Source organism: Somniosus microcephalus, chromosome 1 (assembly GCF_052327205.1).
Source record: "Somniosus microcephalus isolate GS21.2 chromosome 1, FLI_Smic_1.0, whole genome shotgun sequence".
NCBI lineage: Eukaryota > Metazoa > Chordata > Chondrichthyes > Squaliformes > Somniosidae > Somniosus > Somniosus microcephalus.
In genome coordinates, this window is record NC_140987.1 from 412,242,464 (window position 1) to 412,264,862 (window position 22,399).

General features: G+C 45.3%; 1 protein-coding gene across 2 annotated transcripts in view; it reads right to left on the bottom strand.

The window, feature by feature from the left end:
• Positions 1-1,848, bottom strand: part of gab3 (GRB2 associated binding protein 3) — a 127,184-nt gene extending 125,336 nt beyond the window's left edge. For both annotated transcript variants that reach the window (XM_085999158.1, XM_085999148.1), the window contains exon 1: positions 1,585-1,848. In XM_085999158.1, the coding sequence (XP_085855284.1) occupies positions 1,585-1,656 (72 nt within the window). In that variant the 5' untranslated portion in view covers positions 1,657-1,848. The remainder of the gene's footprint in view (positions 1-1,584) is intronic.
• Between the last annotated feature and the right edge of the window lie 20,551 nt (positions 1,849-22,399).

The following is a 22,399-nucleotide window of genomic DNA, read 5'->3' on the forward strand; positions in this document are numbered from 1 at the left end:
AAGTGCAAATCCACTGTTTTAAGCATCAGACATTGGCGGCAGCACTGTAAACAAGTTCAGCTTGACCACTGATGCGAAGTTGTTGTTGCTTGCAAACGCGTTTCGCCGTCCTTCTACAGATCAAACACTTTCGTGCGCAGGCCGGGATTTCATGGGACTGAGTTTTATTTACGGCGTTATCATTATTTGGACGAGTATATCTTTGACGGGGGGCTGACAGCCTCCCAAGGACGGTCGAGACTGCCAACCCACCCGGCCTGGTTTCCAGAACATTAACTCTGATATCAAAAGGTTACTGCACACAAGACGGCTGAACGCTCTCATCTGTGAAATAGCTGATCACCACCAAATATAGCTCTCTGCAGTTTCAGATACCCCATTACACAAATACATTTGCTCCAATTCTTTCCAAATATGACTTTTCGGAGCTACGTTATATATAAGTGACATCACAGGCACGCCGCTGGAACGTTTATTTCATGTTTGGGGAATTAAATACAAGGGTTATTTCTGACTTTCAATCCAATTTGTAAACTGCATTGTGCAGGTCCGTTAGCTGAGCTGGGCGCTCGTGGTGGGCGGGGACTCATCTTAGGCTGATAATCGTGTTCATATAAGATCAAGTTATCCGAGCACATTTTACTATTCTGTCTGCCTTATACCAATATCGTTCAATAACTTTCAATAGCAGGACCGATTCAGCGTACAATCATAAAAGGCACGTTCATCAAAGACCAGCAAACTCGGAAGAACATGAGCAAGGAAGGGCATATGGTGAGGATCACATAAATAAACAAGTGCCAGACTAATCATGTTTAGCTTTGTGTTTACAAAATCATAGTTTTGTGTCGCAGTACCAAACATAACCCCCCCCCTTCCCAAAACATTTCTATTAAGTCGAGAACTCTGTTAAATGTGCTATTCTTGGAGAGTCTGCAACGGGTCATTTACAATGTCGGCTACATGTGACCCCTGGTATTGTTTTGAAATTACTGACGCGATCCAGCGACTTTGGGCACATTGTGAAGTCCGAGGTACAATTTGTAACCGTTTGTGGCGGGTCCACGCTCAGCCAATTGCCGATCTAATGTTGTTAACTAGATTAAATAATGATTCTCTTTTTTTGTTGTTGGTGTTCCTGCTGGATCGCGGCTTGGAGTGCGCCAGTAACCTTATGGCACAGCTTCCGATTTGGTGATGTTTTGAAAACACGCCCTAATTTCTCAGAAAAACAGGCGGTTAGCTTACAGTGTGTGTAGCGAGGGGCCCCCAATGTGGAAAAAAAACACAACCGAAATAACTTTCCTTCCAACAAATTGAATAAAAATAAACGAAGCTGGTTTAAGGTTTTCATATTGTAAGATAATGTCTTAATCCTGAAACAGATTATGCCTGTTCGTCTATAAATTATTTATTTCAGCTAGAAATACTTAGCGAAATATTGTCCAAGACCTTAGCAATGACTGGTTAATACAAGTGCCGTCTTGTACAGCAGTGAGTGCAGTTTGTTATATTAGGAGTCTAGCAGGTCTGAACTGTATGAGCATCAAATAATAGTCGGGTTGAAACCAGTTCCTTACTTACAAAGCGCTTTAATTTCTTTTCTGGAGGTGATTTGATGAGCCATCCAGTGTATACGATGTCTTCTGCACTCATGACTGCAAGTGGAGGAGAGTCACTTCTTGTGTAGATTGTGTTCTGTGCTCGTTTTTTCTGTTGTTGTTGCTGTCACTCAGCTTCTCCATGCACAATGCGGTGTAAAATCCATCACAGTACCTCTCAGCTGTCTAATGGCACAAGTTCCTTGTTGTGGAGGCGGAAGCGCTGCGAGCGACCGCAGACACCAGTTCTCCCACCCATTACACAGATCTATCCAATAATAGTCACATCATGGCATGACGTTTCGTAAACAACAAATACACATAATAGTATCCTCCCCCCTCAGAAAATGCAGAAAGAAAAACTGAAAGCGCTTTCAAATCACCCTCAAGGCAAAATTACGGAGTAAATTGAGATTTAAATTGAAACGCTTTGAATAGTATTGCTTTGGGTGAAGCACGCCGGGTTAAAATAAACAGTATTACGATTTAATTGTTGTAACCTAAGCCCTGTTATTATTCCTATATATTGGGTGCTGACAGGTTGGTTGTTTTCACAAGGTTCAATCGCTGGTGAGATGAATTTGGGTTTTGAAACAGATTTTAAACTAACAATGGGGTAAATATTCTGATTAATTATTCCTCAGTTACAGAAGTCAAATTCAGCGCGTGGAACGCTGATAATCAGCAGAAACCTTGTCCCCAGCAAACATACCGAGTTGATCAAAGATGCTGCACTTTCATTAAAACCGATAATGCGGTGATACTAAATTATTTTTTGTTCTTCTTGACTTCTACTTTCGAAGTTGTTTTCCCTGTTCGTTTTGTTGTACCTGGGGTTTTATGCTAATCTATGAATTGGCGTTACAAAGCTTTTATAGGACGCTTACGTGAGGGGCGCCAAATGATCAGAAGTTGGAAGCGCCTTGGGACGTTTTACTAGGTTCAAGGCGCTATATAAATGCACGTTGCTGTTGTTTATACGGTTTTCCATTCCCAAGCACTGCCCACGTTGTTGGCTCAGTATTCATTCTGTGCAGATACATTGATGGGGATATTTACAGGGTTATAAGTAAGTGTCTCCTGATTGTAGATTATGATCATGTCCCCTTCGCCCTCAATCCAAGTCTAGGCTCCTTTCATTTGAAAGAATGGACCCTAAACTTGAGGATTCTGGCAGAGTCCTGATGTAAATATTTATTATTGAACAAAAAGTATATTGCTTGATAGGCAATCCTTCTCTGACCTTCAACCTCCCTGTCATCATCCATCACATTCTTTCTAATCTCTCTATTTCAATCAATATTACTATGGCCAGTGCCCCTCTGAAAGTTCCTCTGTCATTCTTCATAAGTTGCAAAGACTATATTCTACATACAGTCCCTCCTGTCTGCATCCTCACTGTGCCAAAATCAAATCTCATTGCAGTCTCCATCTCTAGCTCATTCTTCCCCAAGAACTCCTTACCTACCTCAGTCTTTCTATGATTTTCAGGGTTTTATAATCCAATCTCTTTTATGTTCCTTTCATATCAGTGGTATCCTGTACTATGGGCCTTAGCTTCTCAATTTAAAAAAATGTTAATAATTTCATGTCACTGGGGTGTGGCTTTTGTTCCTACAAGGGTTACCCTCAGAAACGAATATTGAAGCTTTCTTCTGGTCACTATGATCATGAAATTCGGATGAGCAGCTCCTGTTTATCAGATGCGAAACGGCCTCCTAAGCCTCCAATATAGCGGGCAGAATGTGCACGCTCATTATGAGTCGAAGTGTGCATATTGGGAAAGGTGCTGCTGGCTGCACTCAAGAAAATCAGACCTACATGTAGCCTAGCAGGTGGTACTTAAAGGGACCATCTATTAGGCAGCAACCAACAGTGTAAGTTTTAGAAATATATTTACCTGAATTTAGAGCCAGGAGTGATTCTCCTGACCTCACATTCAAAGAGCATAGGCTGCCGTAACTCTGGCTAGCAATCTCCGCACACCCTAACCTCCCCCCCCCCCCCCCTCCGGCCACCAATTCCCCGCTGCCAGTCGCCACCCCACACACCCTTCCTCACTTACCTGAGGACTGCTGCTAGCATTGCAGTGGCTCAATCTTCAGCGACGCTTCACTGGGCGAGCTGCCTTTTACAGTTTGCTCGCTTAATGGAATTGAGGCCCAAGGCCCAATATCGGGGTGTCTTGGCCCTCACCATTCAAGCACAGGGATTGTACGCTGAGTTCCCTGCACACGCAGAAATGGGAATGCCCGAACTTCTAGGCTCATGTTTTACCATAATCAAAAACATATCAGGAAGATTTTCCATGTTTGTGATTTCCAGCAAAACTGTAAGCACAGTACTTTAGAATGCATTTATGATTTCTTCAAAAATAGCAAACATAGGAAATCTCGCTATGTTTACAATGTCACTAACACATAGCAACCAGATGAAATCTAGCCACCGTCAGACTGTACACTGGAGTTGGGGACAATGAGCTGATTGAAGCAAGGAGGAATAGCTAAAGTCTCCATTTTAACGTAGAACTAGCTCAATAATATATTCTAACCATCATCAGATGCCCCTGCATGAAACATTCTTTTTAACCTAGTTTAGGAAAACATTTTGATTACTTTCTTTAACTATGAACAATTAAGAATTTTTTATTTTTTAACCTAATAAATGAATTCATGTGATCCAAATACTTGTGTGTTTTGACTACCACATTGGTTCAATAAAAGCTATCATAGTCTATAGAGGTTATTTAAAAAATCCTCAATTAGAGGAATGGAGAGAAAAAAGAACAATTATTTATGTATACTTTTCTGTTTTAGCCATGATTTTTTCTCCCTTTTTCACTCTTTCCCCACGTCTATAGCTGGGAGTTCTGTATTGATAAGCAGCCCTCCTCTACCTTGCCAAGTAGCCATTCTTTATGCACAAGCTTGATAATGAGTGTTGGCAGACTAATCATTTGTGGAGGCCATTACAGCCAAGCCTGATCCTATCATGTACACACACATGTACTTTGCAGCATAGATCACCAAGGATTAATGAGTTAACTGTTGTTTTTTCTCTTCCTAGCCCAAGAACATTGAGCCTGCTTACAGTGCCTCCACCCTTGGAATGGCTGAGATCAAGTAACTCAACAAAGACTGGGGAATGAATCTGGGATCTACCTGGCTGGTATGACTCAGTATCACATCAGATAGTACATTTACCCACTAAGTCATCAATGGGTCTGACTTATGCTTTCTAATAATTACCTGATAGCTTCAAAGGCACCATGCTACTGTAAATAGCTAGCAAATTGTGGTGATCTAACTGAAAACATTATGGCTTCCAAAGTCTCAAGATGTGGATCAACAACTGCCCTGATGATCTATTGAATAAAGATACAATTGGATAGAAAGACATAAATACTAGGAGATCCTATGTGTGATTCTCAGTTTATGTTGAGTTAGGTGATCTCATCCAGGATGACAGTAACATTGCCACAATTAGTCTGAATGCTATTGAGCTAGAAAGGCGAAAAATGTAACCATGGTTCCTGATTGCTCTCCAGCTACTTGTGGTGAAAAGTACACACTTGTGGCAGTTGGAGGAGGGCAGGATCAGGATTGACTGTGCTGTCCTCCACAAATAGCTTGCCGACACTCACTTTTGAGGCTCATGTGAAGACTGACCACTTGGATGAGCTAGAGGAGGTTGCCTGCTGCCACTGAAACTATACCACAGCGTGAATCAATGACTTCAGGAGAGGAGGAGGAGGGAAAAAAAGGCTGCAGTGTGTTTCAAGGATGTGACACATAGCATGATCTGTGATGTCATGTGAGCCCCTTGGTGCATAATTGACTTGTGATACATTCCAGCTCCTATGTTATGCAATATTTACATGTAAGTACAGGCAGACACACACCATTACACAGTTCATTAATATAATTACAGTGTAGTTACCATGAATAGTGGAGCTCTGAATCCCAAAGTAGTAATGATGAGGAACTTGTTCATGATTCCAACCACAGTGGAGATTTGTTTTATATATTCAGCATTTATTTTTACAGGGGAAAATATAATATTAGAATGCATTCTCTGGAAAGGGAAACAGAAAGACTCTTTATACTCGTGTGATAATTATCTGGTTCTGGATTCTTGTGGACAAATGTCAATTGTTTTACACTAAGCATTCCAGCCAACCATATATTGAGCTTTTCCCTCATAGTATTATAAATCCTGCAGCATTTAGATAATTTATTCATAGCCCAAGTATTACATAATTTGGGTTATGGAAATGAAGCTGTGTATTAAATGTGAACAAAAGAGCTTCCACTGATGCTTAGAGTAACCCCAATATACATATGCTCACCCACATCGTAATGAAATGCTATTCCTTATTGCTCAGTACAGATAGTAACAGTTTTAATAATATCCTGCGAACTTCAGTGGGAGAGACCATGGGCGGGCAGATCATGACACTTACACTGGGATACGTCCCCTGCAGATTGTCAGGGCCATGTTTATTACAAAATTAAATTACAATGGCATCCAGCAGCTCCTGCTAGCTTACAAACCCTTGCTGACACTCTCAGAGTTTAGGCTGCATCTTCCCAGATGCCTAACTGATACATTGCACTGTCTATGCTAGGAACATTGACACTTACTGAAGCTGACAAGTTGGAGGCATTGACTACCCATATATCTTGTGGTATGCCTGCCTTACTGCCATTGTGATCCATGAAATGAGATCTGACTCTGTCATGACTCTGTCATACTCATTGACAGAGCTGTAAGGAGTTGAGCAGTTGTGCCAATCTCACCACCACCCTCTCCCCCCCCCGGCCCCTGCCCCCGCCACCCTCCCTCACCGGTTGGCTGGAGCTGTTCATCAATAGTAGGCCCCAAAACAGGGAGTTCCTGCATTTGTTGCTGCTGCACAATCTCCACTTCCTTGCCTCCATTTTCTATTATCCATTGGCTACTCCAAAAATTCATTTTACGACAAAAATCACTCTCGGCAGACTAGCGATTTAAACAATAACAAATTGCATTATATAACACCTTTAATGTAGTTAAACGTCCCAAGGCACTTCACAGGAGCGTAATCAGGCTGTTTAGATTTACTGGCATTACCGGCACCCGGCTACCGACCATAGAGCACATATACCAGAAACGCTGTTTACGGAGGTCACGGTCCATCATCAAAGACCCTACCCACCCCAGCCACAGTCTGTTCGCCCTCCTGCCATCTGGGAGACGCTACAGATGCATTCGCACCCGTATGACCAGATTTAGGAACAGCTTCTTTCCCAGGGCTGTCATCCTACTGAACTCCACAAATAAACTCTAAAGCCTGTACATCTGCCAATGCACTTTATTATGGTTATGTTTATGTTAATGTATTACAAGCCAAATGTATGTTGAATGTTTAAATGTCTTAATCTAAATGTACACTCTCGGGAGCCGCAAGCCTACATTTCGTTGTGCTGCACTTGTGCACTAACAATGACAATAAAAGTTGATTTGATTTGATTTGATTCACGAAGAATATCCAATTGAGTGAGGTGCTGGAGGGTTGCTGGTTGCTAGGAACCATTCTCAAGCAGAAGGCACCAAATTCAGGAAATTGGGAAAAATACACTTATTTTCAAATTTTACAAATTATTACAATAAGTGTTGTTAACATTAAAAATATATACCAAGATCCTTCGCTTGTGAAAATTGACAGGAAATTGGATGCCAAGACATGGAGGGAAAGATTAGGGAATGACTAAAAGCCTGGTTGAAAAGATGGGTTTTGAGAAGGTTTCTAAAGGAAGTGAGAGAAATGAAGAGGTGAAACGGTTTAGGAAGGGAGTTCCAGCGAGTGGGAGGCAAGACAGCTGACAGATGTACCACCAATCATGGGGCGAAAGGAAGAACACACAAAAGAGCAGAGTCAAAGAACAAAGGCTGGAAAAAGTTGCAGAGATAGGGTGGGGCAAGACCAAGGAGAAATTTGAAGAAGAGGACATACAAGCATTCAAAAATGATGGACACGAAAAGACCTACTGACTCATCCAGCCTGTCCCACACAGTTGTAATGTCTTATACATAAAAATACACATACACCCCACCCTCCTGGAGCCGTGTAATCTCCTGGGAGAGGTGAAAACCCAGGTAAAAAAACAGGCCAATTAGGGAAAGAAAAAAACGGGAAAATTCTTCTCTGAACCCCTTAGGCAATCAAAACTAGTCTAGGAGATCACCTTGACCTTAATTTATGTTACATGATACCTGCCTCTTGTACAAGGCCATCTCCACCCCAGCCAGAAACAGGCCTGAAGGAATACAGCAAATCAGAGTTCACCGCAGAAGCCGCCAACCTGTTCCACAGGTCCACTATACCCTGGAAAAAGAAGAAACGCCTAACATCCAACCCAGTTCTGTCCTTGCATAACTTGCAGGCGTGACCACTGGTCCTCCCTAATCTATTCTGTTGAAATAATTGGTCTATATCAACACAATCTAATCCCTTCATTATTTTATAAACCTTGATCAATCACCCTCCAGTCTATGCTTCTCTAAAGTAGAGAGACCCAGATCGATGAGTCTATCTGGAAAACTAAGGTATTTTAAGCTTGGAATTAATATTGTGGCCCTCCTCTGCACTTTTTCCAAAGATTCAATATCCTTCACCTCCTTTGAGGAGACTAAAACTGAGCACTGTATTCTAACTGAGGCCTAAACAGGGTCTTGTATAAATACAATATGGTATGCTTTGTTTTATAGTGAATTGTCCTGTGAATACACCCTAGAACCCTAATCGCTTTAGATATAGCTTCATGGTATTGGTCATGGATTTTTAGAAATTGATGCACTAACATACCCAGATCTCTTTCTTTCACTGCTAACTTTAATTATTTTCCAAGTAGGGTGTATGTATGTTTAGCATTTGACCTGCCAATGTGCATAACACTATATTTTTCTAAGTTAAACATAATTTGCCAAACACGGGCCCAATCCCCAGCCCATCTAGATGTGTTTGTAACAGTTAGCATCCTCTACAGTCCTAACTCTCGCACATATCTTGGTATCATCCGCAAACTTGTGGAATATTCCCCACAAACCTACATTTAGATCATTAATGAAAATAGTAAACAGCAAAAGTCCTACCCAATGTTCTCTGTAAGCTGCGCTATGTTCTGTGTGTTCTGTCTCTTTTAGTTTTTTAAAATATATATTCGTTCATGGGATGCGGGCTTCGCTGACAAGGCCAGCATTTATTGCCCATCCCTAATTGCCCTTGAGAAGGTGGTGGTGAACCGCCTTCTTGAACTGCTGCAGTTCGTGTGGTGAAGGTACTCCCACAGTGCTGTTAGGGAGGGACTTCCAGGATTTTGAACCAGCGACGATGAAGGAATGACGATATACTTCCAAGTCAGGATGGTGTGTGACTTGGAGGGGAAAACTTGGAGGTGGTGGTGTTTCCATGCGCCTGCTGCCCTTGTCCTTCTAGGTGGTAGAGGTCATGGGTTTGGGAGGTGCTGCCAAAGAAGCCTTGGCGAGTTGCCACAGTGCATCTTGTAGATGGTACACACTGCAGCCACGGTGCGCCGGTGGTGAAGGGAATGAATGTTTAAGGTGCTGGATAGAATGGCAATCAAGCGGGCTGCTTTGTCTTGGATGGTGTTGGGCTTCTTGAGTGTTGTTGGAGCTGCACTCGTCCAGGCAAGTGGAGAGTATTCCAACACACTCCTGACTTGTGCCTTGTAGATGGTGGAAAGGCTTTGGGGAGTCAGGAGGTGAGACACTCGCCGCAGAGTACCCAGCCTCTGACCTGCTCTTGTTGCTACAGTATTTATGTGGCTGGTCCAGTTAAGTTTCTGGTCAATGGTGACCCCCAGGATATTGATGGTGGGGGATTAGGCGATGGTAATGCCATTGAATGTCAAGGGGTGGTGGTTACATAGAAGATAGGAGCAGGAGTAGGCCATTCGGCCCCTAGAGCCTGCTCCGCCATTCAATGAGATCATGGCTGATCATCCAAATTCAGTACCCTGTTCCTGCCTTCTCTCCATATCCCTTGATCCCTTTAGCCTTAAGAAATATATCTAACTCCTTCTTGAATATATTTACTGAATTGGCCTCCACTGCCTTCTGTGATAGAGAATTCCACAGGTTCACCACTCTCTGGGTGAAGAAATTCCTCCTCATCTCTGCCTAAATGGCTTACCCCTTATGCTTAGACGGTGACCCTGGTTCTGGACTCCCCGACCATTGGGAACATCCTTCCTGCATCTAGTCTGTCTAGTCCTTTTAGAATTTTATAAGTTTCAATGAGATCCCCTCTCATTCTTCTAAACTCCAGCGAGTATAAGCCCAATCAACCCAATCTCTCCTCATACGTCAACCTGGTGAATCTTCACTGCACTCCCTCCATGGCAAGAATATCCTTACTTAGATAAGGCGAACAAAACTGCACACAATACTCAAGATGTGGTCTCATCAAGGCCCTGTACAACTGCAGCAAGACATCCTTGTTCCTGTACTCAAACCCTCTCGCTACCAAGGCCAACATACCATTTGCCTTCTTAACTGCCTGCTGCACCTGCATGCTGACCTTCAGCGACTGGTGCACAAGGACACCCAGGTCTCGTTGCACTTCCCCTTCTCCCAATCTATTGCCATTCAGATAATAATCTGCCTTCCTGTTTTTGACACCAAAGTGGATAACCTCGCATTTATCCACGTTATATTGCATCTGCCATGCTTCTGCCCAATCACCCAACCTGTCCAAATCATACTGGAGTTTCTCAGCATCCTCCTCACAGCACACATGCCCACCCAGCTTTGTGTCGTCTGCAAACTTGGAGATATTACATCTAGTTCCCTTGTCCAGATCATTAATATATATTGTGAATAGCTGGGACCAAGGACCAAGGACCGATCCCTGCGGTACCCCACTAGTCACTGCCTGCCACTCGGAAAAAGAGCCGTTTATTCCAACTCTTTGCTTTCTGTCTGCCAACCAGTTCTCTATCCAAGTCAATACCTTGCCCCCAATCCCATGTGCCTTAACTTTACACGCTAATCTCTTATGCGGGACCTTATCGAACGCCTTCTGAAAGTCCAAATACACCACATCCACTGGTTCTCCCTCATCTATTTTACCAGTTACATCCTCAAAAAATTCCAGTAGATTAGTCAAGCACGATTTACCCTTTGTAAATCCATGTTGACTTTGTCCGATCCGGTCACTGTTTTCCAAGTGCTCTGCTATTACAACTTGTATAATGGACTCTAGCATTTTCCCCACTACCGATGTCAGGCTTACCGGTCTGTAATTCCCTGTTTTCTCTCTATCACCTTTTTTGAATAGTGGGGTAACATTAGCTACCTTCCAATCCATGGGTACTGTTCCAGAGTCTATCGAATTTTGGAAGGTGACCAGCAATGCATCTACTATTTCTAGGGCCACTTCCTTAAGTACCCTAGGATGTAGATTATCAGGCCCTGGGGATTTATCGGCCTTCAATCCCATCAATTTCCCTAACACCATTTCCCTACAAATACTGATTTCTTTCAGTTCCTCCCTTTCATTAGACCCTATGTTCCCCAACATCTCTGGGAGATTATTTGTGTCCTCCTTTGTGAAGACAGAACCAAAATATGTATTTAATTGGTCTGCCATTTCTTTGTTCCCCATTATAAATTCCCCTGATTCTGACTGCAAGGGACCTACGCTTGGCTTCACCAATCTTTTTCTCTTCACATATCTATAAAAGCTTTTACAGTCAGTTTTTATGTTCCCTGAAAGCTTACTCTCATACTCTATTTTCCCCCTCTTAATTAATCCCTTTGTCCTCCTTTGTTGAATCCTAAACTGCTCCCAATCCTCAGGTTTACTGCTTTTTCTGGCCAATTTATATATCCTCTCCTTGGATCTTATGCTATCCCTAATTTCCCTTGTTAGCCACGGTTGAGTCACCTTTTTTGTTTTATTTTTATGCCAAACTGGGATGAACAAATTCTGTAGTTCATCCATGCGAACTTTGAATGTTTGCCATTGCCTATCCACCGTCAACCCTTTGAGTGACATTCCCCAATCAATCCTACTCAACTCGCGCCTCATACCATCGTAGTTTCCTTTATTTAAATTCAGGACCCTAGTCTCTGAGTGAACTACTTCACTCTCCATCTTAATGAAGAATTCTATCACATTATGATCGCTCTGACCCAAGGGGCCTCGCACAACAAGATTGCTAATTAATCGTTTCTCATTACATAATACCCAGTCCAAGATGGCCTGATCTCTAGTTGGTTCCTCGACATATTGGTCCAGGAAACCATCCCGTATACACTCCAGTAATTCCTCCTCCACAGTATTGTTACTAATTTGGTTAGCCCAATCTATATGTAGATGAAAGTTACCCATGATAACTGCTGTGCCCTTATTGCACGCTTCTCTAATTTCCCTTTTAATGCCATCCCCAACCTCTGCATTACTGTTTGGAGGTCTATATACCACTCCCACTATTGTTTTCTGCCCTTTGGTATTTCTCAGTTCTACCCATACAGATTCCACACCATCAGAGCTAATATCCTTCCTTACAATTGTGTTAATCCCATCTTTAACCAGCAATGCTACCCCACCTCCTTTTCCTTTTTGCCTATCTTTCTTGAATATTGGATGTTGAGTTCCCAGCCTTGGCCACCCTGGAGCCATGTTTCCGTAATTCTAATCATATCATATTCGTTTACCTCTATTTGCGCAGCTAATTCATCCACCTTATTATGAATGCTCCTCGCATTAAGAAACAAAGCCTTCAGGCTTGTTTTTTTAACACTCTTAGACCTTTTAGAGTTATTATTTACTGTGGCCATGTTTGATTTAAACCCTTGATTTCTCTGACTGCCACTTTTGTTTTTCTCCTTCCTGTCTTTTGCTTTTATCCTTGTTTCCCTTTCCTCTGTCTCCCTGCTCAGGTTCCCAACCCCCTGCCATTTCAGTTTAAACCCTCCCCCAGAGTACTAGCAAACACTCCCCCTGGGACATCGGTCCCGGCCTTGCCCAGGTGCAAACCATCCGGTTTGTACTGGTCCCACCTCCCCCAGAACCGGTTCCAATGTCCCAGGAATTTGAATCCCTCCCCCTTGCACCATTCCTCTAGCCACGTATTCATTTGAAATATCCTTCTATTTCTACTCTGACTAGCATGTGGCACTGGTAGCAATCCTGAGATTATTACCTTTGAGGTCCTATTTTTTAATTTACCTCCTAACTCCCTATATTCAGCTTTTAGGACCTCATCCCATTTTTTACCTATATCGTTGGTACCTATATGCACCATGACAACTGGCTGTTCACCCTCCCCTTCCAAAATGTTCTGCAGCCGCTCTGAGACATCCTTGACCCTTGCACCAGGGAGGCAACACATCATCCTGGAGTCTCATTTGCGGCCACAGAAAGTCCTATCTATTCCCCTTACAATAGAATCCCCTATTACTATAGCTCTACCCCTCTTTCTCCTCCCGTCCTGTGCAGCAGAACCACCCCTGGTGCCAGGAAGTCAGCTGCTGCTGCTTTCCCCTGATAAGCCATCCCCCTCAACAGTATCCAAAGTGGTATATCTGTTTGAGAGGGGGATGACCACAGGGGAGTCCTGCACTACCTCCCTGCGCCTACTACTCTGCCTGGTGGTCACCCATTCCCTTTCTGCCTGTGCAACCTTTACCTGCGGTGTGACCAACTCCCTAAACAAGCTTTCCACGATGTCCTCAGCATCGCGAATGCTCCAGTATGTATCCACTCGCAGCTCCAGCGCCGCAATGTGGTCTGTCAGTAGCTGCAGCTGGATACACTTCCTGCACACATGGTTGTCAGGGCCACAGGAAGTGTCCCTGATTTCCCACATAGCGCAGGAGGAGCACACTACGGGGCCGGGCTCTTCTGCCATGACTTACCCTTTAATTAATTCAAATTAAATTAAATCAAATCAATACCACCAATTACACTACAGTTAAATGATATACTTAAGGGCCCTTGTTTAACAGCAGTCCCCGCTACGTCACAGAGAGCTTAGAAACTATAAACCACAGAGTTTAATTTTGGAAAAAAGGGAGAAATACTCACCAACCAATCACTTACCTGCTTTCTGGTGACGTCACACTTCGATTACTTTGTACTTCTCTCTCTCCCGCGCTGAGATTGGTAATCCTACCTGCTGCTGCCGCTTTTATCCCCGCTCCGCTGCTGCTGCCTCACCCAGATCCACCGCCGCTGTGGGGCCTACCTGCTGCTGCCGCTTTTATCCTCACACCGCAGCCGCCGCCTCACCCAGATCCACCGCCGCTGTGGGGCCTACCTGCTGCTGCCGCTTTTATCCTCACACCGCAGCCGCCGCCTCACCCAAGTCCGCCGCCGCTGGTTAGACGCTTTCTTGTTGGAGATAGTCATTGCCTGGCACTTGTGTGGCGTGAATGATACATGCCACTTATCAGCCCAAGCCTGAATGTCGTCCAGGTCTTGCTGCATGCGGGCATGGACTGATTCCTTATCTGAGGAGTTGCGAATGGAAATGAACACTGTGCAGTCATCAGCGAACATCCCCACTTCTGACCTTATGATGGAGGGAAGGTCATTGATGAAGCAGCTGAAGATGATTGGGCCTAGGAGATTGTCCTGAGGAACTCCTGCAGCGATGTCCTGGGGCTGTGATGATTGACCTCCAACCACCACAACCATCTTCCTTTGTGCTAGGTATGACTCCAGCCAGTGGAGACTTTTCCCCCTGTTTCCCATTGACTTCAGTTTTACTAGGGCTCCTTAATGCCACACTCAGTCAAATGCTGCCTTGATGTCAAGGGCAGTCTCTCTCACCTCACCTCTGGAATTCAGCTCTTTTGTCCATGTTTGGACCAAGGCTGTAATGAGGTCGAGAGCCCAGTGGTGCTGGTGGAACACAAACTGTGCATCAGTGAGTAGGTTATAGGTGAGTAAGTGCTGCTTGATTGCACTGTCGATGACCCTTCCATCACTTTGCTGATGATTGAGTGTGGACTCATGGGGTGGTAATTGGCTGGATTGGATTTGTTCTGCTATTTGTCGACAGGACACACCTGGGCAGTTTTCCACATTGTCGGATAGATCTTCTCTTCTTCTTAGACAGTCCCTCGAAACCAAGGATGACTTGCTTCCACACTAAAAATGAGTTCTCATGTGACTGATGAGTCTTTTTTTTTATTCATTGATGGGATGTGGGCGTCGCTGGCTAGGCCTGCATTTAGTGCCCATCCCTAATTGCCCTTGAGAAGATGGTGGTGAGCCGCCTTCTTGAACCGCTGCAGTCCATATGGTGTAGGTACACCCACAATGCTGTTAGGAAGGGAGTTCCAGGATTTTGGCCCAGCGACAGTGAAGGAACGGCGATACAGGTCCAAGTCAAGATGGTGTGTGGCTTGGAGGGGAACTTGTAGATGGTGATGTTCCCATGCGTCTGCTGCCCTTGTCCTTCTAAGTGGTAGAGGTCGCGGGTTTGGAAGGTGCTGTTGAAGGAGCTTTGGCGAGTTGCTGCAGTGCATCTTGTAGATGGTACACACTGCAGCCACGGTCTAATCCGGGACCTACAGTCTCTGTCATGGGTGGGGCAGACTGTGGTTGAAGAGGCGGGTGGGTGGAGTGCTTGGGTTGACGTGCGCGCCTTCTGCTGTTTGCGTTTGGCTTCCGCTTGCTCCCGGCAAGGAGACTCGAGGTGTTCGGCGCCTTACCGGATGCTTCTCCTCCACATTGTGCAGTCTTGGGCCAGGGATTCCCAGGTGTCAGTGGGGATGTTGCAGTTTTTCAAGGAGGTTTTGGGGGTGTCCTTGAAGCATTTCCTGTGTCCACCTGGGGCTCTCTTGCCATGTCGGAGCTCTGAGTAGAGCACTTGTTTTGGGAGTCTCGTATCGGGCATGCAGACGATGTGGCCCGTACATCGGAGCTGATCGAGCGTGGTCAAAGCTTCGATACTGGGGATGTTGGCCTGAGCGAGAACACTGATGTTGGCCTGAGTGAGAACACTGATGTTGGTGCGCCTATCCTGCCAATGGATTTGCAGGATCTTGCGGAGACAGCGTTGGTGGTACCTCTCCAGCGCTTTGAGGTGCCCGCTGTACATGGTCCATGTCTCTGAAGCAGACAGGAGGGCGGGTATCACTACTGCTCTGTAGCCCATGAGCTTGGTGCTGGGTTTGAGGTCCTGGTCTTCAAACACTTTCTTCCTCAGGCGACCGAAGGCTGCACTGGCACACTGAAGGTGGTGTTGGACTTTGTCATTGACGTCTGCCCTTATTGACAGTAGGCTCCTGAGGTATGGAAAGTGGTCCACGTTGTCCAAGGCCTCGTCATGGATTTTGATAATCAGGGAGCAGTATTGTGTGGCGGGGGCAGGTTGGACCTTTGTCTTACGGATGTTTAGTGTAAGGTCCATGCTCTCGTACGCTTCGGTGAAGGTGTTGATGATGGTTTGGAGATCAACCTCAGAGTGTGCACAGACGCAAGTATCGTCTGCATACTGTAATTCGATGACAGAGGATGGGACGACTTTGGATCTGGACTGGAGGCGACGGAGATTGAATAGTTTCCCGTTTGTTCTGTAGATTAGCTCCACTCCAGCGGGGAGCTTACTGAGGGTGAGATGGAGCATTGCATCTGTGCGTGAATTGGGTCTGTGGTGGATCCGTTGGTCAGGATCACAGCTTGCATGTCATCATGAATCAGGCAGAAGATGGTGACAAACTTTTGAGGGCAGCCGGATTTGAGGAGGACACTCCATAATCCCTCATGATTGATGGTGTCGAAGGCCTTTGTGAGGTCAAAGAAGGCCATGTACAGCGGTTGGTGCTGTTCCCTGCATTTCTCTTGTAGTTGACACACGATAAAGATCATGTCCATTGTGCCCCTTAATGGGCGGAATCTGCATTGCGACTCTGGGAGGAGCTCTTCAGCCACTGGGAGAAGGCGATTGAAGAGGATTCTTGCAATTACTTTTCCTGTGGCAGACAGCAGGGAGACTCCTCTGTAATTACCGCAATCGCACTTGTCATCTTTCTTGAAGATGGTCACGATTACGGCATCTCTGAGATCCCCTGGCATGCTCTCCTCCTTCCAAATAAGAGAAATGAGTTCATGTATTTGCGCCAATAGTGCTTCTCTGCCATGTTTTAGCGCCTCGGCGGGGTTGCCATCTGCTCCTGAGGCCTTGTTGTTCTTCAGTTGTCGGATGGCCTTTTCAACCTCATGCCAGGCTGGGGTTGTGCTGAGGTGGTGGTGGGTAGCATGCTGCGGGATGGAGTTGAGGACACTCGCGTCGAAGACAGAGCCTCAGTTAAGGAGATCTTCGAAGTGCTCCTTCCAGCGGGCACTGACTGCCTCTCTTGTCCTTGATGAGTACATCTCCGTTCTTGGCCCGCAGTGGGGTAGGACTTTGGGTGCTTGGGATAGATGCCAGTATTATAGCTGTACTGGAACAGCTTGGTTAGAGGCGCAGCTAGTTCTGGAGCACAAGTCTTCAGCATGACAGCCAGGTTGTTGTTGGGGCCCATAGCCTTTGCTGTATCCAGTACGCTCAGCCGTTTCTTGATATCATGTGGAGTGAATCGAATTGACTGAAGACTGGCTTCTGTGGTGGTGGGGACCTCAGGAGGTGGCCGATATGGATCATCCACTCAGCATTTCTGGCTGAAGATGGTTGTAAACGCTTCAGCTTTGTCTTTTGCACTCGTGCTGGGGTCCACCATCATTGAAGATGGGGATATTAGTGGAGCTTCTTCCTCCTGTTAGTTGTTTAATGGTCCTCCACCATTCACGACTGGATGTGGCAGGACTGGAGAGCTTTGATCTGATCCGTTGATTGTGGGATTGCTTAGATCTGTCTATAGCATGCTGCTTCCACTTTTTAGCATGCATGTGGTCCTGTGTTGCAGCTTCCCCAGGTTGGCACCGCATATTTAGGTATGCCTGGTGCTGCTCCTGGCATGCTCTTCTACACTCCTTATTGAACCAGGATTGGTCCCCTGGCTTGATGGTAATGGTAGAGTGAGGGATATGCCGGGCCATTAGGTTACAGATTGTGGTGGAATACAATTCTGCTGCTGCTGATGGCCCACAGCATCTCATGGATGCCCAGTTTTGAGCTGCTAGATCTGTTCTGAATCTATCCCATTTAGCACGGTGGTAGTGCCACACAACACGATGGAGGGTGTCCTCAGCATGAAGACGGGACTTCATCTCCACAATGACTGTGCGGTGGTCACTGTTACCAATGCTGTCATGGACAGATGCATCTGCAACAGGTAGATTGGTGAAGACGAGGTCAAGTAGGTTTTTCCCTTGTGTTGGTTCTCTCACCACCTGTCGCAGGCCCAGACTGGCAGTTATGTCCTTCAGGACTCGGCCAGATCGGTCAGTGGTACTACCGAGCCACTCTTAATAATAATAATAATCAACTTTATTGTCATTGTTAGTGCACAAGTGCAGTACAACGAAATGTAGGCTTGCGGCTCCCGAGAGTGTACATTTAGGTTAAGACATTTAAACATTCAACATACATTGTAATACATTAACATAAACATAACCATAATAAAGTGCATTGGCAGATGTGCAGGCTTTAGAGTTTATTTGTGGAGTTCAGTAGGATGACAGCCCTGGACGTACGGGTGCGAATGCATCTGTAGCATCTCCCAGATGGCAGGAGGGCGAACAGACTGTGGCTGGGGTGGGTAGGGTCTTTGATGATGGTCCGTGACCTCCGTAAATAGCGTTTCTGGTATATGTGCTCTATGGTCGGTAGCCGGGTGCCGGTAATGCGTTGGGCAGTTTGACTACCCGCTGCAGGGCTTTCCGGTCATAGTAGCTACAGCTGCCATACCATACTGTGATACAGTTCGTCAGGATGCTCTCTATTGTGCAGCGGTAAAAGTTAGAGAGGATCAGGGGTGACAGGTTACATCCCTTCAGCCTCCTTAGGAAATATAGGCGCTGCTGGACATTGAAGTCCTCCACCCTGAGTACATTCTGTGCCCTTGCTACCCTCAGTGCTTCTTCCAAGTGGTGTTCAACATGGCGGAGTACTGATTCATCAGCTGAGGGAGGGCAGTAGGTGGTAATCAGCAGGAGGTTTCCTTGCCCATGCTTGAGCACAATTTTGGCACAAGTTCCCAGACGTTGGTGAGGAGGACTTTGCAGTGTCGACTGGGCTGGGTGTGTTGTTGTCGTGTCCGTAGCCGGTTTTATTCTTATTGCTTTGCGTAGTGGTTTTTTACAACGGAGTAGCTTGCTAGGCCATTTCAGAGGGCAGTTAAGAGTCAACCACATTGCTGTGAGTCTGGAATCACATATAGGCCAGACCAGGTAAGGATGGCAGATTTCCTTCCCTAAAGGACATTAGTGAACCAGATGGGTTTTTACGACAATCTGATAGTTTCATGGTCACCATTACTGATACAGGTAGACTATCCTTTATCCGAAAACCTCGGGACCAGCCGTGTTTCGGTTTTAGGAAAATTTCGGATTTCGGAAGGTGCGCGAAAACACTTCGGTCTTCAGAGGTAATTTGGTTTTCGGGAGTGCGGATAAAGGATACACTATCCCTTATCTGAAAGGGTGGGATAAATAATGACTATAAATACTGTAGTTACAGGGATAAATACTATAGTACAGTTTATTTGTAAGGATAAAGGCTGGTACACTTACGCTGAGCGATTTCGGTTCTCAGAAGTGCGGAAAAATGCTACACTATCCCTTATCCAGCTAGGCCTGTAAGTCGTGCGCCACTCTGGTTATGTCGTGCGCACGACTTACGCTGACCGAAAAAACCTTCGGTTTTTAGAGGGTTTCGGTTTTCGGAAGTCCGGATAAAGGGTAGTCTACCTGTACTAGCTTTTTAATTCCAGATTTATTTAACTGAATTTAAATTCTCCAGCTGCCGTGGTGGGATTTGAACTCTCGTCTCCGGATCATTAGTCCAGGCCTCTGGATTACCAGTCCAGTAACACTGCGCGGTCCCTTTAAATTTCCACGCATGCGCGGTATTTATAATGGAGAAGCCGGTGTGCGGCCTGCACGGCTTAGAGAGAACATTGGTCCTAACACCGATCCCTGTGGGACACCACTGGTAAGCAGTCTCCAAGCAGATCCAAATCCATTGACAACCACTTTCTGCCTACAGGCACTCAGCCAATTCTCAATCCATCACAGCAGATTACTACTAATTCCACAAGATTCTATCTTGTAGAGAAGCCTCTGTTAGGACAATCCTTATCCTGTTAATACAATTCAGGCTCGTGAACTTAAAACACAGAAAGACGTCAGATCAATACGCTTTATTTATAAAACATGACAATTTCAGCATATACAGACTTATGAGATTGGTACCAATTTTATACTCAGGAGTCCGTGAACTAAGTTCTCTGACTGCTCACAGTCACCCTGCACAAGGCTAGTTAGATTTCCTGAGGTGTACCAATTTATACCACCTTTATTATACTGTTCAATGCATAGTATTAACGTAGGGTTAGTGTACAAGCACGCCTGCAGTACGTGAGGTTAAGATGTAAGTACAATAGTTGTACATGGGGTTAGTACGTGAATATGCCTGGGGCCACACAAGCCACCAACCCTCTTGCGCATGCGTATTGCTGTTTTATCTGTTTATTTTTCTCCGGACATTTCACACGCTTGAACGGTTAAGTTGGCTGTGCCTGCTCATATTTTCTTATCTTTTAAGTAATTTTGCATGTCCAAACCTTCACTCATCCCTGACGCTTATCACTTTTCCAGCAGATACCTTGGTTTCTGGCCATAATTTAACATTCCTTTCTGCTTCTTTCTCACAAGATTTCCCAGTTTCACAGCCTATGATGACTAGCGTTGGAATTGGTCCTGTTACTGCAACTATCCATTAGTATGCTACCATACTACTAATAGCCTCATACCCGGTATCTTATCAAAAGCTTTATGAAAGTCCAGGTAGACAATGTCTACTGGGTTACCCTCAGCCATTAACCTGATGACTTCTTCAAAAACTTCAATCAAATTGGTAAGACACCACCTTTTCCGGAAGCTGTGGCCCTTGATATGGCCTTCTTTGTCTAAGTGGTCATTTATTGCATCCATAATGATCAGGAAGGACAATGAGTTTAAATTCAATACACTGGGAGATAGGCAGTCAGTGTAGGTCAACAAGGATAGAGATGATGGGTGACCGGCACTCAGGGCAGGAGAGAATATGGGCAGGTGTGTTTTGGACAAGTTGGAATTTGTGAAGAGAGGAAGCTAGGAGGCCATAAAGGAAGGAATTGGAATAATTGAGTCTGGGGGTGACAATAGCATGGATAAGGGGATTAGCAGCAGAAAGGCAGAGGTAGAGATAGAAGTGGACAATATTGCACAGGTCGGATTAAGCAATCTTGGTAATGGATGGGACGTAGGGTTTAAAGCTCAGCTCAAAGCTGAAGAGGACACCAAGGTTTTGCACAGTCTGGTTCAGTATGAGCAAGTGTCCAGGGAGAGGGATAGTATTAGTGCCAAGGAGACAGAGTTTATAGTGTGGGGCTTCAGCCTTTAGGAGATTAAGTTGTGGTTTATCTATGACTTGCTATTGGACAGGCAGTCTCACAACAAGGCAGTGGTCATGGGGCTAAGAGAGCTGGTGGAGAGGTAAAGCTAAGTGTCATCAGCATCTGTGTGGATTACCTGCAAATGATGTTGCAGAATGGCAGCATGTAGTTGAGCAAAGGAAGGGACCAACGATAAACACTTGGATGACTCTAGAGGGGACAGTGGGAGGTTGGGAAGAGAAGCCATTGTTGGAAATGTGCTGGGTAGATGGGAGTAGAACCAAGCAAGGGCAGACCCATGGAGCTAGGAACAGAGGAGAGGCAATGGACCTTGACTACATACATAATCGTTTTCCCTCCTATGGCACTCTAAGTAGCTTTTAAAAAATGTATTCATTCATGGGATGTGGGCGTGTTGGCAAGGCCAGCATTTATTACCCATCCCTAATTGCCCTTGAGAACGTGGTGGTGAGCCGCCTTCTTGAACCCCATGCAGTCCATGTGGTGGACGTACTCCCACAGTTGGGTAGGAAGTTCCATGATTTTGACCAAGCAACGATGAAGGATCGGCAATATATTTCCAAGTCAGGATGATGTGTGACTTGGAGGGGAATTTGGAGGTGGTGGTGTTGTCATGTGCCTGCTGCCCTTGTCCTACTAGGTAGTAGAGGTCGCTGGTTGGGGAGCTTAAAAACGTTGCGCACATAAATCATTACGCACTATAAATTTTACAAGACTTGTTTATTCTCCATTTTTTTAATGAAGGAAGAAAGACATTAACTTGAGGTCCCACGTACCCCCTCAGGTAAGAAGAGCAGGGCAGTTCTTTTCGGTGTTCTGGACGATATTTATCGCTCAGCCAACACCACTGAAACGGATCTTTTTTTTTTATTCGTTCTTGGGATGTGGGCATTACTGGCAAGGCCAGCATTTATTGCCCATCTCTAGTTGCCCTTGAGAAGGTGGTGGTGAGCCGCCTTCTTGAACTGCTGCAGTCCGTGTGGTGAAGGTACTCCCACAGTGCTGTTAGGTAGGGAGTTCGAGGATTTTGACCCAGCGACGATGAAGGATTGGCGATATACTTCTAAGTCAGGATGGTGTGTGACTTGGAGGGGAACTTGGAGTTGGTGGTGTTCTCATGCGCCTGCTGCCCTTATCCTTCTAGGTGGAAGAGGTTGCGGGTTTGGGAGGTGCTGCCGAAGAAGCCTTGGCGAGTTGCTGCAGTGCATCTTGTAGATGTA